The sequence below is a fragment of the Thamnophis elegans genome, chromosome 1 (assembly GCF_009769535.1).
Source record: "Thamnophis elegans isolate rThaEle1 chromosome 1, rThaEle1.pri, whole genome shotgun sequence".
In the NCBI taxonomy this organism is placed as follows: Eukaryota; Metazoa; Chordata; class Lepidosauria; order Squamata; family Colubridae; genus Thamnophis; species Thamnophis elegans.
Window position 1 is genome coordinate 463,001 of NC_045541.1, and position 15,162 is coordinate 478,162.

General features: G+C 37.1%; 1 protein-coding gene across 1 annotated transcript in view; it reads right to left on the reverse strand.

The window, feature by feature from the left end:
* Window positions 1-589: 589 nt before the first annotated feature.
* RBM44 (RNA binding motif protein 44) overlaps window positions 590-15,162 on the reverse strand; it is a 37,924-nt gene continuing 23,351 nt past the window's right edge. Inside the window, exons 9-13 of the mRNA XM_032233269.1 lie at window positions 13,626-13,696; window positions 13,477-13,550; window positions 6,247-6,691; window positions 2,117-2,262; window positions 590-2,038 (exon numbers count right to left, since the gene is read on the reverse strand). Coding sequence (XP_032089160.1) covers window positions 1,903-2,038; window positions 2,117-2,262; window positions 6,247-6,691; window positions 13,477-13,550; window positions 13,626-13,696 — 872 coding nt within the window. The 3' untranslated portion in view covers window positions 590-1,902. The remainder of the gene's footprint in view (window positions 2,039-2,116; window positions 2,263-6,246; window positions 6,692-13,476; window positions 13,551-13,625; window positions 13,697-15,162) is intronic.

Consider the following 15,162-nt stretch of genomic DNA (forward strand, 5'->3'; position numbering starts at 1 on the left):
GGAAACATCTCTTAGGAAGACCATGCTTGGTTGAGTGCCTCTCTGGAATGTTGTGATTAAAGTTGCCTATACGTTAGACACTAATAACAATATTTTATTAGTTATTTCCATTTATTTTAATTAAACAATATTTCAGAACTAGATGTAATTGTCTAGGCCAGGGATCTGCAACCTTTAAACACTCAAAGAGCCATTTGGACCAGTTTTCTACAGGAAAAAATGGGAGCCAAAAAACCTGGGTGGGCATGGCCAACTCAATGTCACTCCCACCCAGTCACATGACACCCCCTCCCAGCCACACCTACCCAGGTTTTCTGGCTCTCTGTGTTTTGTGTGGAGAATGAGTCTCTTCCTCTCTTTCTCTCTCCGCTTTCTGTCTCATTCGTTTCTTTTTCCTCTCATTCTTTCCCTTCATCATTTTCTCATTTCTCTCTTTCTCCCCTTTTCTCTCTCCCTCCCTCCCTTTCATTTGTTTTTCCTTTTCCTCTCCCTTTTTTCTTTTTTCTTCCTTCTCTCGTTTCCCTTTTTCCCTTTTCTCATTCTCTCCCTCCAGCTCTCTCCCTCTCTTTCCCCCCTTTTCTCTCTCCCATTTCTCTCCCCCCTCTCTCTGTGTCTCTTCTCGCTCTCTCAGAAAGAAGACACTGGGCTGACCTGGCAAGCTCTCTTTGGGGCTCTTCGCTACTCCTTTCTTCTTGGCAACTTTTCAGAAATCCGGGCTGGCTGAGGAGTGATCATGAGCCGCGGCTTCCCCCAATATGACCCTCCTCCTCCTGCGACCCACTGGCTGGCTTTGCAGGAGTGGAAAGGCGCACACGAGGGGAGATACCCTCCTCAAGCAAAGTGTGCCGCCAGCGGCATTGATAGAAAAGCGTCCTCTGGGTGGCTATAAATCTTGCACGTCTGGAGGACGCTTTTCAATCAACGCTGGTGGCGGGATCACTCAGCTGGAGAAGTAAAAAAGCTCAGCAGTGAGAAAAGGGGGTTGGCTCCGAACCTCACCCACCCACCTCCGGGGATCAGGTACAGAGAAAGCCGGAGTGCCCTTGCCAAAGACGCTTGCCCGTCAGCTGGTCAACCCGCCCATTCCGTGCACCTTCGCTGTGCTTTGGCCAAGCTCGCTTGAGGAAGGTATCTCCGCTTGTGCGTGATCTCCCAGCCCCGCAACAGCCGGCCAGGAGGTTGCATGAGGAGGGGGGTCGTCTTCGGGAAAGCTGCCACCACTGCTCATGCTCATTCCTCAGCTGTGGGCCTGTCCCTCATTCCATCTACACTCCACCCGGATCCCACTCCCACCCTGCCAGCCCTTGTGTTAGTGAGGTTGGCATCAGCCACAGTCGGTGTCTCAAGGTGGAGAGTAGATCACGCGACCGGGTTGGCAGGGAGCCGCAAGAGAGGAGTCAAAGAGCCACATGAGGCGCCGGAGCCGTGGTTGCGACACCCTGTCTAGGTGACATCTCTCGATTCTGATGCAGACTAGGATTGGGTTTTTTTTTTACAACTGTACCACCCAGTTGGGTCATGTTCAGTTTTTGATCCAGCAAGACACCCACATCTTTTCATATCTACAGTTGTCTGACTTTTCCTATTCCTTTTCTTCCCATAGTATGGTGGCTACTTAGTACGAATTTCACACCTTTGAATTTCAACATCTTTGGATTTTAATTAAAAATTCCATAAAAACAGCATCATATAGAACAACTGTAGTTTTATGCCTTGACGCTAAGCTAATTATTACAGTAGTAAAGAACACTTGTATTAATTAGGCATTTACGGTATTTCCGAAAATGTTTAGCATTAAGATATAAATGCAAACTGTAGCAGGGGTAGAAATTCATTACAACTCAAGATTTCTAAAACATTTCAATTTCAATGCATTTTCAAGATACTCACTTATTTCTCACATTACTTTTTTTCTGACTGTGATGTACATTTTTTATTCAGGAGAGATGATGTCATTTGAACAATTGTGCTTAAGGACAAACCACTAAGTTGACTCTTGTTTTCTTTTATTTCCATCAAAGCAGCCAAAATATTGTCTCTAAAATAAAATAAATGAGAACTTCCAAGATCAGCTTAATATATTCCTACACAAATCACCTCTGAATAACACACTTACCTAGTAATTTGTGGATGTAACTCTTCAAGTTTCTTGACTACTTTGCGGAAACTCCTTAAGTTTAATGTATTTGGAGTTATAAAAGTAGATGATGGATTTGGAGTAAACTGTACTGAGCCAAATGGCAAGAGGCTGTCTGCAATATCCTAGATACAAAATAAACAAAAACTGTAGTTGCACTCTTGATTACAATATTAATGCTCTCATTACGGAAACTAACATTTAAACAATGCTGTAACATTAGAAAGAAGATAACTGAGGTTTTCAGAAATAAGATCTTCTATTATGTATTCAATACAACCAAATTGATTAAAGTTTTTCACATGCATTGCAGACATGGCAATATTAAAAGGTTAACGAATTATCTAAAATGTTCTCTTTCAATTAAATTCCATTCAATCTAGAAATTTCTTCAATAGCATAACCATAGCAATTGTTACAGTAGAATCAGCCAATCAGAATAGAGCTGGAAAGAACCTTGGACCTTCTAATCCAACCCTCTCCTCAAGCAGCTCTTATACCAAGATGGCAAACCTATGGCACATGTGCCACAGCTGGCACACGAAGCCCTCTCTGCGGGCATGCAAGCCGTCACTCCAGCTCAGCTCCACCAATCATGTGTGGATGCTTCCCGCCAGCCAGCTGATTTTGGGTCCTGCAGAGATGGTGAACAGGAAGAATACGGCTTGCTGATTTCAGGGACATCACAAAGTCCCTGATCGATACAAGAGAAGTTCTTCAAGCCGGCGACAAAAAATCCAGCCATTAGGCTGATGAAATCGGGGCAGTTCCAAAACAGAAGGATACGGAAAGTGTTTCCAGCTGGTGAGGAATTTTTACTGTTTTAAAAGAGACTGCCTATAAAAAACTTAAAAGTTAATTTAAATCTGAGAACAGAAGAAATAAGCGGTGGAATTAAGCTTTGAATGGTTTTGGACAGTGGGTTATCTTACTTTTTAAATGCTATGTTCATGGATGGAATTTATGCAAGCCTTTTAAAATGAATAGATTAAGTTTTTTTCTATTTTTTTTCTTTTATTATTATTCTTTGTAACCTATGGACTAAAATAATTCTTCATTACTGTGGGTGTCGTCCCCCCCCCCCGCTTCTTCTCTAACTCATTCAAGAATCTGACCTTTTTTTAACCTTGAATATAAAAAAGATACAAAAGGAAACAAAGAAAATTGTAACAACAGAGGGAAGCAAAAACACTGCTATCGGAGGCTAGAGGTTTGTGTATTGGAAACAAAACACTTTTACTTTCCTCACTGATCATCCTGGCTTGGCACTTCAAGGTCTCATTGCTTATTTATAGAGAGTGATAAGAAGAAAAGCATACAGATGTTCTTTTGAAGTATATCTTTAACCAGAGAAAAGTGAAAATAAAACCTTATTGTGAATTTATACTTAATCTTGTAAAAACCTTCCAAGCCAGAGCAGCAGTGTTTGTCAGCTGGAGATAATGGCATAATTTCAACAGCAGAAAAAAACTTTAAGCCTGCAAAAGATATTCTTAGAAATTCAGAAATTATCAAACACATTTGAGAGGACGCAGAAGTTGGAAGACCTAGAGCATTTAACAGTAAAATATGATGAAGAAGTTGGAGATGTTTATCAAGTGGAAAAAGTGGAGGTTAGAATCCTAAAAACCAAAGAAGAAAATGACCATAAAGAAATTAAATTTGCTGGTATTTATGGTGATTGGTTTGTTTCTGGAAATGGAAAGAGTGGAACACTGAAAGAGGAATTAAATGGAGAGGAACTCTAGCCCAGATGGCAAGATACAGAAGAAGAAAAAACAAAAGAATTTATGGATTTAAAGAGAGAAATTTTATTAGTAACATCATTGATAACATTACTGACAATTAAAGATAAGCTGATTAAGGAAACAGAAGAAGGGCATCGAAATTACATGAGAGATTTTATAAGCAATGAGTTGCTAAGAGGAGTCCATACAAATTTGATTAAGGAGATGATTAGAGGATTGATACCACAAATGGCAGAAGATGTAAGACTGTTTTGCTACTAGAAAGATACAGGTTGATAGATGAAAGTGTACAATTTAAAACTAGTTAAACTTAGTGAAATTTAGTGACAATAGATATAGTCAAATAAATAAATTGATAATGATAATAATGTGTACATGAGTATTGTTATGATAAGTAATAATTGGGTATGAATATTGAATGGTACCCATGAAAGGAAGATTAGAAATCTTTCTGGTTATATATAAAGGTTAATAAAAAAGAATTAAGGTAGATACAGTTAAGTTTTGACTATTGGGGGAAAATGTTATGATGCAGGATATAGTCAAATAAAGGAGGGATAATGATAACAACGTATATGTATGTATGTATGCATGCATGCATGCATGGGTACAACATAAGGAAACTGGATGTAAATTGTAAACAATGATTTGGAAAGGAGGATTAGAAATTTTTGTTACTAAATATTATGGATGTCTAGCTAGAATAGGCCATAAGGATTCAGTGTTATTGGAGGATTTTAGAAATAGTAAATGAAATGCCAGTATTTCGTTATGTTTTAAATCTTGGTATATTTTATGATGAAGGATGTTTAAACAATTATAGTCAAATGAAAATGGAGGTACGATGATGGTAACATGTATAAATATCTGAGTTAAAATACTTGAGTTAATATGAATTATGCTTGATGACTGTGGAAGAGATGCACGAAAGTCTTCTGTAACCAACTGATACACTTTTTACAGTGTGTAAAGAAGGAGGATTCTTTGTGTTGTGTTTGTTTTGAAAATAAAAAAAATAATTTAAAAAAAAGGAAGAATACAGGATGGAACCCTGTGGCATCCCACTGCTTATTTCCCTCCATGCAGTACCATTAAGGACTACTTGTTGAGTACAGTTTGTCAGGCTGTTACAAATCCATCTGGTAGTGATGCTACCTATCCCACTTTTTTCTAGCTTACCAAGAAGTAGGTTGTGGTCTACTTTGTCAAATGACTTGCTGAAGTCTAAGTGTATTATGACCCCAGCATTTCACTGATCTACTAATTTAACCACTTTGTCAAAAATGAAATAAGGTTGGTTTGGCATTGTGTTTTTAACAGACCCATGCTGACTTTTAGTTATAACTTTGTTTCTAGATGTTCTCAGATACAATGGTTCTGAGATAACATCTGCCAACTCTTTCAGAACTCTGGGATGTAAACCATTATATCCCGGTGATTTATATTCGTCAATATCAAATAGGTATTCTCTAACTATATTCTTATTTTAATTTCTAGTCTGTCTTTTACATTTAGGTTTTTGGTAGGCTGGGTTACAGTTTCTTTTTTGCGTGACGACTAGAGAGGGAAGGCCTGGAAAAACACCCTGAAAAATTGGGGGGGAAATCTCCCCCCCCCCCCAGCCATCTTTTCTGGAAAAAATTGGGGGGTGGGAAAGACTGACGAATATGTTATTTTCCATTGATAAATAATATATTTATGACATTGATATTCATGAAGTCCTTAATGAAAGATTTATGTGATTTTTTGTGTGTGTAAAGTTTTAAATTAAATTCTCTCAACTGAAGATAAACAAATCCTGGAATACAATTCAAGTAACACTGTACTTCTCAATGTAGTTCTCAAACAAGAGAAATATAAATGTATGCCACTAGGGGGCACTGCAGGGCAGAGACTCCAGCTTAGGTTGCTTGTGTTCCTCGGACCTCCTACAGTTGAGTAATTGTTTGTATACTCTCAGGCCTTAACTGACAAGTAAGAGTGTAAATTTGTGTGACAAATTAGTTTCTCTTTTGTAACCCTTAAATGATTCCCTATTAATGTTCTCCATCATCACAGCATAATGTTTACCTATAGTCCAGGGACCTGCAGTCAGGGGAGGCAGAGCCTCACCACTGTCATCATGAAAAGGAAAATAAAATGTGTAAAAGGAAAAAGGCTGGGGTAGTTGCTGCCAGAGTCACCGTGTGGATGATGACTCTGCTTGGTGCTTAACTGTTTAAAAAAGCCTCTAAAAAAAGCGCCCTCTAGGGGAGGAGGAGAACCTTGGAAGACCTGCACTTATCAGTTAAGCTTATCTATATTGAACCTTGCAATAGACAGACAGATACGTCTTCTGATATGTAATCCCATAAAAGTTACCTCTTGGTCTACTTCAAAGGATGCTTTTTTTGGTGAAGATTTAGAAAATATAATGTCAGAATTGGGCACTTCTGAAGAACCCGAGGCAGGTCGGAAAACATTTGCCAATGGCAAAGCAGCCAACGGTGACTTCAGATCATCTTTGGAGACATCAGACATTTTTAAAGTGAAAGGATCATCTGGAGGCAGCATGAATGGAGCTGAGATTACAGCAGGAACTCCCAAAATCAGTTCAGAGTTGTTCTGATATTTGTTTCTCGTTTTAGAAAGTGGCCCTTGATTTTCATATTTTTCTTTCATGCAGTTTTGATTCTCTTGGATTCCTTTTTCCTTAATTGTCCTTTTAAGATGAACTTTCATTGCTTTTCCTTTTATTTCTCTCCCATTCATTTCTTGCACGGCCAGCTTTGCATCACAGGATGTTTTAAAAGTAAGAGCTGCATACCTAAAATGTAAAATATATGCAGAATTTTTAAAATAATACTTTTTGTACATTTCATTAATTAAATATAGGAGACGATTAATACATTGAGTTAGATTCATTACATTTATTTGGCATTTTAGAAAGTTTCTTTTGGCCAGTGATGGGTGGATGCTGCCAGGTAAACATTAATTCTTTCTTCCTTGGAAGGTGAACAAAAACTTTAAAAATAAACTTATCATAGAATCATAGGACTACAAGGGATCTTGGAGATATTCTAATCCAACCCCCTGCCCAGACAGGAGACCCCATACCATCCTGGACAAATGGATGCCCATTTTTTTCTTGAAAACCTTCAGCAATGGAAGACCCACAATTCCAGGAGGCCAGCTGTTCTATTCTCACTGTCAGGAAATTTCTCCTTAGTTCCAGGTTGGATGTCTTTTTAATGAGATTCCACCTATCACTTCTTGTCCTGCCCTCAGGTGCTTTGGAGAATAAGCAACCCCTTCTTTTCCATGACTCCCCCTCAAGTACTAGAAGACAGCTATTGTGTCACCCCTAATTCTTCTCTTTGTTAACTAGATGTACCTAGTTCCCTTAATTGTTCATCATATAGTTTAGCCTCCAGACCTCTTGTCATCTTAGTTGCTGTTTGCTGTTCTCTGCACTCTTACTACTCAGCATCTTTTATGCATTGTAGTGACCACAACAGTACGCAGTACTCCAAGTTGACCTCACTAGTGCAATATAGAGCAGTACTATCACTTCTCATCAGCTCAAAGCTATCCCCCTGTTAATGCAGCTTAGGACTACATTGGCTTTTTGATAGCTGCAGCAAACTGAGACTTAAATAATGGTCCAACAGGACACCTGGATCCTTTTCAGTTATAACTGTTATTCCACATGCTGCCTCTTCTATATCTGTGCATTTAATTGTTTCTCCCTAAATGTAGGACCTTACCTTTCCCACCCCCATCCTGCATAAGGCAAATTCCTTTTAGTCAATCAAGATCCTTCTGAATTTTAAACTTCTCTTCCAAAGTGCTAATAATTCCCCTAGCATGGTGTTGTCTACAAATTTGATGAGCTCCCTTTCTATCCTCTCATCTAGATCATTTATGAAGATGTTGAAGAGCACTGGGATCAAGACAGAACCATGAGGAGCTCCACTGCATGCTTCTCTCCTTATACAGTAGATGTAATTCCATTGAGGACTGTTTGCTGAACGAGGTTGATCAGACAACTGCAAATCTATCTGATGATGGTACTATCTATCACACTGTTCTATGTTACTAAGAAGTAAACTGTAGTCTGCTTTGTCAAATGCCTCATTGTCTAAGTATGCTACATCCGCAGGATTTTCTTGATCCACTAATTTAGTCACTTTATCAAAGAAGAGAATAAAATTTGTTTGTCATCATCTGTTTTTCACAAACTTATGCTGGCTTCTAGTAAATCACTTTCTAGGTGCTCACAAATCCTAAAATCATTTTAGGACCTTTCTTGCCACAGTTGTTAAGTTGTTACATAAATCACTGCAATTGTTAAGTTAGTAATACGATTGTTAAGAGGATCTGGCTTGACTTTGCTTGTCAGATAGTTGCAAAAGGTGATCACATGACCCCTTTATAAATGAATTGTGATACCAGGGGGATCCTGCAACAGTTGTAAGTGTGAAAAGTGGTCACAAGTCATTTTTTTCAGTGCCGTTGTAACTTTGAATGGTCACTACATGAACTGATCTATATCTATCTATATCTATCTATCTATCTATCTATCTATCTATCTATCTATCTATCTATCTATCTATCTATCTATCTATCATCTATCTATCTATATGATTTTTTTTTTAATTTTTAGACAAACGCAAACCAAGAAACAACCCCCTGGATATTTTGACAATCAGCTGTATTTGTTAAGATTACCTTATGTGGAATAGAAATCCGGAGGGCTCCTCCTACTGGAGGAAATTTAAATGTTACAAAGCTCGACAGGCTTGGTGAGCAAAATATAGACTAAGAGACTAAAACAGACAAAACGAGAGAAGTGGCAGCTGGGTGTTTTGTCCTTGGCTATTCAGAAGAAGATAACAGTAATTTGGACCCTGAGAAAATTTAAGGAGTGTTTGTGTTTGTTTTTTCCCTTTTCTTTGCTCTCTTTGAAGAAAGCTAATTTACAACTGCATTTGTTTAGTTCTGAAATTGGATTACTACTGGATTATATTAACTCAGTAGAACACCCTTCTTTTAAAGAGAAGAAGAAGAATTGAAAAAATTAAAGAATTAAATAAACTTTAAATTTGGACTAATTGTAGAGAGATAATTGGTGAAGTTTTAAAAACTTTTTAAATTGCTATAAAATAGAGTTTCAGATTTATGGAAAAATATTTTTGATGCTAAAAGAAGTATGTGAATCCTTGATAGATAATAAAGTTTGTTTAAACACACAGAAAAGAGAAGAGGAATTTGAAGGGGGAAATTTAAAGGAAATGCAAGAAGCTAAAAGTTTAGAAGCAAAAGAAGTAAAAGACAAGAATCAATTAGACAATACTAGAGAAATTCATAGAAAGTTAGAAAGTGTAGAGAGGAAAAGGGGGAAACCCTTCCCCCCAAAAGAAGCAGTTAAAAGACAAAAAGGGACCTATTCTGCAGAGACAAGTGGAAGTTCTGGTGAGGGGGGTGCAAATCATATAACAAAAAGAGGTAAAAGGGATACAGAAGAGAAAGGGCAACACACATAAAAATAAAAAAAGAGAAACAAGACTTCAAGAGAAAGACTTCAAGTCTTTAAAATATAAAATGGAGGAAGAGACGGTAAAGGAGACAATGATTAGCTGGGGAAGAAATTTTGGTCATAATATAGAGTTAGAAAAATGGGATAAACTGTGGGGAAAAAATATAAATTTACGACGGCAGTAGTTTACAAAGAAAATCTCTATAAAATGTTTTATAGATGGCATTTTCCTCCAGCGAGATTGGCCAAAATGTACCCAAATTTATCCCCTAATTGTTGGAGATGCAACCACAAGCCTGGAACATTCTATCACATGTCGTGGACGTGCCCCATAACAAGGAAGTACTGGTGTAAAATTTGGAAGTGGTTAGAAGAAATTACTGAGCGAAAAATAGAACTCAAACCAGAAGCATTCTTATTAGGACTACTGGATCAAAAAATGGAGAAACAATCTCAATACATAATCATACACATACTCACTGCAACAAAGATTGCCTTCGCACAAAACTGGAAAAAAATCGTATTACCCTCAGATGAAACTACAATCAGGAAAATACTTGAATGTGCAGAAATGGATAGAATGACAATAGAACTAAAAGAAAGAGAAGAATCGGACTTCTATAAAGTATGGAATAAAGTGTACAAGTGGCTAGAAAACAGAAGCCAAGACAGAAAATCGAGAATACAAATATATGGAGATATAAATAATGAATACTATTATAAGTATTAATACTATGTTTCTTACATTATAGGACAAGGTTATTGTGAGAGGAAGGCAATGCAGAAGGGAGAATTATAAAAATTAAAAAGGAAAGCCGTCAGAGAAAGCTGTACAATTACTATATATTGTTATGTATGTTCTGTGTTTTGTTTTACCTTATTGTGTTTTTTTTCTTTGCTGTGTCTTTACTATTGTTTTTAAAGGTCAAAACATTTAATAAAAAATATTTTTTAAAAAAAACTTCAAGAGGCAGAACAAAAATCATTAAAAATGGGATCCTTAAAAGAGCAAGAGATGATGGATAAGGAGGAAAATGTTAACAGAAAAGAGGCACAATAATAGGGTAAATATCAGTATATATATGTATGTATGTATGTGTATGTGTGTGTGTGTGTGTGTGTATTAATATACATTAATATAATTATATAATTATACCATTAATTTTTAATGTAATTTAAACAATGTGGGGAATTTAAAATGTTAATGATTGGGGAAGAGGAATTTGTGAGATATTTTCTGGGAAGAAGTAGGATAAACAACTGGAAAATATAAAAAAAGGTGAAATATAGGGCATACAGTGATGTTAACTATATGTAAAAATTGAATAAGAAATGATAAAGAATTATGTAAAGAGAATAAAGTTGGAGTTTTAGTTGAAGTTGGAATAGCAAAGCTATGGTTAAAATGATTAATTTGTAAAGATGAATTAATAGGAATTAGTTGAAGACAAAAAGAAAATTAGTTGAAGACAAAAAGAAAAGGCTGTTTAGTAATGATATGTAAGCTTAAATGAATTAATGGAAAAATATAAAGGATTGTATAAAATAGATGAATATTGATAAAAGTGGGAAGATTAGACTATATTGAAACTATGATTATAAATATGATGTATAAGATGTGACCTGATCAAAACTCTGTCCATAAAGTATATATGATAGAAAAAAGAAAAAAATTGCAATAAAACTTGTTTTTAAAAAAAGAATAAGAACTTAATTGAAGAACTTGAAATTGACATCATAAAGATTTTTTGGACCAAGATGGGCTGCCTGCAATTTAAGGGCAACCATAGCCGTGTGGCTTGCTTGTCCAGTGCTACTTCAGTATTTTCATGTGAATGTAAAATGGTATTTCTGTCTGTCAGGAAAATATGTATTTTTTAAATGATTTGACGTTGATGATTGATATTCTGAAGAAATCTCACTTCTTCCAACTGCACTGCAAGCAAGTAATACGGACATCATAAAGGCTGAAAAACTGGCAAGGAGATCAATGAAAGCATTTGAACTGTTTACAAAGGGAAAGGGTCCCTCCGGGGGAAAAAAATTGATGGACTAATTACTTCAGAAACCTTCAAAAATATAAAATTTGTACAAAACCATCGATTTGTTGGACTTCATTGGGAAAGACTTTTAGAAAGCCTCATAACAAATTTGCAGAAAAGACTAATGGACTGTGTACATTTAAAAACAGGTAGCCAAATGCAAGACACCATGAATAAATTACAATTTCTAAATTTTTTGGTGCCAAAGTACTGGGATATTGAAGAAATAGAAGTTCCATGGATAGCAGCTGAGGAACAACTGCACACATTTGGTGACATTTTCAATTACATTAACATCAATGACTACAGAATTTTTGTGGAGAATGTGTTAAAAGATTCGAAGAACTATGCGATTTCTGACAGTATTAAAAAAGCTAAAAATATTGACAGAACAATTGCTGTTAGTTCTGCAGAAGCGGAAAGGAGTTTTTCAAAAATGAACGTATGTTCAGGGAGCTTGTAGCATTTCTACAAGCAATTTCAAGACAAATGCAAATAAACTTTATTTTGCAAAGTACTTACAAACACAATAGTTTGCAAAGTATTGTACTTAAAAAGCAGAACAGTTCCCAAAATGCTAACAAACAGAATAACAAAAAAGAATATTTCAAAATACATAAAGAAGCAATTCTAGCATTGGTCTTCAAGGCCACCAAAAAACGAAAACCAACTTGGTTCCTCTTTTTGGTCACAGCTTCGATTTTCTAACATAAGTCCCCTTTCTGAATAAATTTGTTCTTGTGAAAAATTCACTAAGTGATACCTGCAGGATTACCTATAGACCTCTCTGAACAGCGTCTGGGAGGCTGTGATTGTTGCTGCACAAAAGGCTGATCGTCAACAGATCAAGTAATTGACAGATTCCATGAACGGAAGGCTTGTGACTGTTATTGAAATGTAGGGTGGCTACATCGGTCATATTTTGAAATGTCAGAAATGTTTATTTGTACATTTTGAGTTGTTTATTATTCTCACTTTAACAGATTCCAATAAATGATTGAGATGGGCAAATTTTCATCTCAGCTCTGCACACTAATAGTTGCCCAATAATTGTGTACAAATGTATATTCGCCTAAGTAGGCCAAAATTTCACTTTTACTTTCTTAAATATTCAAGTTTAAGGTTTATTAACATTTTGGATTGACCAAGCACACTGTAGTTGTTCAATAATAAAACTAATCATCCAAAATACAACTTGCCTAATAATCATGCTCACAGTGTATACATTTCTACCGAATTGATTAAAGGATATACTTACTGCCATAAACTACCAACATAGTATTGTAGGAAGTTAAAACCCACCCCTCTGGTAGAAAAATGAAATATCCTGGGAAATATTAAGAAGGCAGAATATTACATTTTCCTGGATAAGAAATGGAGAAACATGTTTTAGGTGGGAAACAGACTCACTCTTAATAGCCCAAATCTTTGTCAATGGGCCATTAAAATGCCTGAGCCAGTCTATTCCACGTAACAAAGATCTCCCTCCTTCAGCTCCATGGTGAAGGGATTAACGCATGATAGTATTAGCCCTTCACCCATCTCACCACCAGACACCTTGGAACACAACCAAGCTTGGGAGTGAAAAGACACACAACCTACGAAGTTAGCTAAGAATCCCCCCCCCCCCGGAATTTGACAACCAATCAGAATACATTTCTTACAAAGGAACAGTAAACAGAGAGGTAGGGCCGAACAGAGAGTATAAAAAACTCAGGAACTCTCAGTAAACCCTTCACTTCTTTTTCTTCACCCAACATCTTTGAAGCATGTGATCCACTTTTTGCCTAGGACCACAAGCCATGTGGTCCTGTCCACCATTAATACCATCTTTCCAAGCAGCCTCCATGTTTCCAGTGTCTTTCTGAACCCAGATGGACATTTCTTCCAACAGTATTACCAATAGCAGTTAATGACAGAACTTACTATTTAAATAAGTTACTACTCACTTCTAAAAGATGTTAATTAATAATGTATATAATGTACATCCCAATAGCAGCAGCCACTGACGAGACAGTACAATACACATACCTGTAATTTTCAGAATACTCACAAACCAAAACCTCAGAAACATTATACTTCTGGAAATGAAGCCAAAGGTCAACCTGAAATAATCAAGAAGATAAATATACTTTCAGAGTAGCATCAAGGGAAACAAACATATTCTAATCTTAACTTACCTCTGATACTGAAGGATTCAGACCATCAACATGCACAAAATAATTGTTTTCCAACTCTTTTTTCCTTATTTCTAAAAATAAACAAAGCATATAATTTAGGTATTGATTTATTCTTAAATTAAAACAAATGTCACACAGATAAAGAGTGTTATCAATACAGGGACCGTGTAGAACAGAGGTATCAAATTCAAAGCCGGGGGGCTGGATCCACTCATGGGGTGCTTAGATGTGGCCCACATGGCCGCCCTGGAAACAGCAAAGGACCAGCCCAAGGTCCCTCTGCCAGCAGAAATGGGCTCCCGAGCTCCGTTTTTGGCTGCTATGGCCTTCTGCAACCCTCTGCCCGTGAAAACAGCTCGGGAGAACTGCGTGCAGCCCTCCCAACTGTTTTGGCTGGCAGAGGGTTGCAGGCGGCCATAGCAGCCAAAAATGGAGGTCAGGAGCGCCTGTTTACCTGGAAGAACGCTCAAGTAACAAGTAACATGGTAACTGACACAAGGAACATTGAGCTGGCCATGCCCACCCCGGCCCCCTAAGGTCAAACACAACTCTGATGCAGCGGTCAATGCTTCTAGATCAGTGGTTCTCAACTTTCCTAATGCCACGACCCTTTAATACAGTTCCTCATGTTGTGGTGACCCACAACCATAAAATTGTTTTGTTTTCCGTATTTTTTCAAAAATATGTGTTTTCTGATGGTCTTAGGCAACCCCTGTGAAAGGGTCGTTTGACCCCCCCCCCACAAAGGGGTCCCTCAAGGTCCCACAGGTTGAGAACCACTGTTCTAGGTACTTTATTTATTGCTTATCTTTTTTCAAAATCTTCCCAGATATTGATGTCAGGCTGATTGGTTTGTAATTTTTTTTCTTCCTTTTTTGAAGACGGGAACTTCAAAAGTTAGAAGGATGTCAGCTCTTTTCCTGTCCATAGTGATGCAAGAACTTTGAAAGATGTTTCAATGGTTCTGAAATCATATCTGCCAGTTCCTTCAAAACTCTGGGACATAGTCCATCAAGACCCAGTGACCTGAAACCACTAACCCTAACCCTTACCTTATTTTTACATATTTCAATTTGCATTCCTAACCTGTTGTTTACAGTTGTGTTTTTGGTAAGTTGAATACAGTTTACTTTCTGCATAAAGTATGAGTTAAGTTCGGCTTTCTCTTTTTTTATTTAAAAAAAGTTGAAACTTTTAAAATTGTTTTATGGTGCTTTTTCTCTTTTTTAGTGGCATTGAACTGGATTAGGTTTTTATAATTGTATTTTTCAGATTTTCCCAAGCTTCTTGAGATGTTTTCCCCTCTAGGATTTTCATCCATGGCATCTTTCTTAGGCTCTCTCTGAGTTTGTTAAAATTAGCTCTTTTAAAGTCTACGACACTGGTTTGATTGTGTCGGTTTTATATTGAATTTTAATATGACGTGGTCACTCTCCCCTAAAGTTCCTACAGCTTCAATCCCCTCTATCACTTCTTCGCTGTTGGTAAGAATAAGGTACAGTACAGCTGTTCCTCTAGTTGCCACTCTACCTTTGGG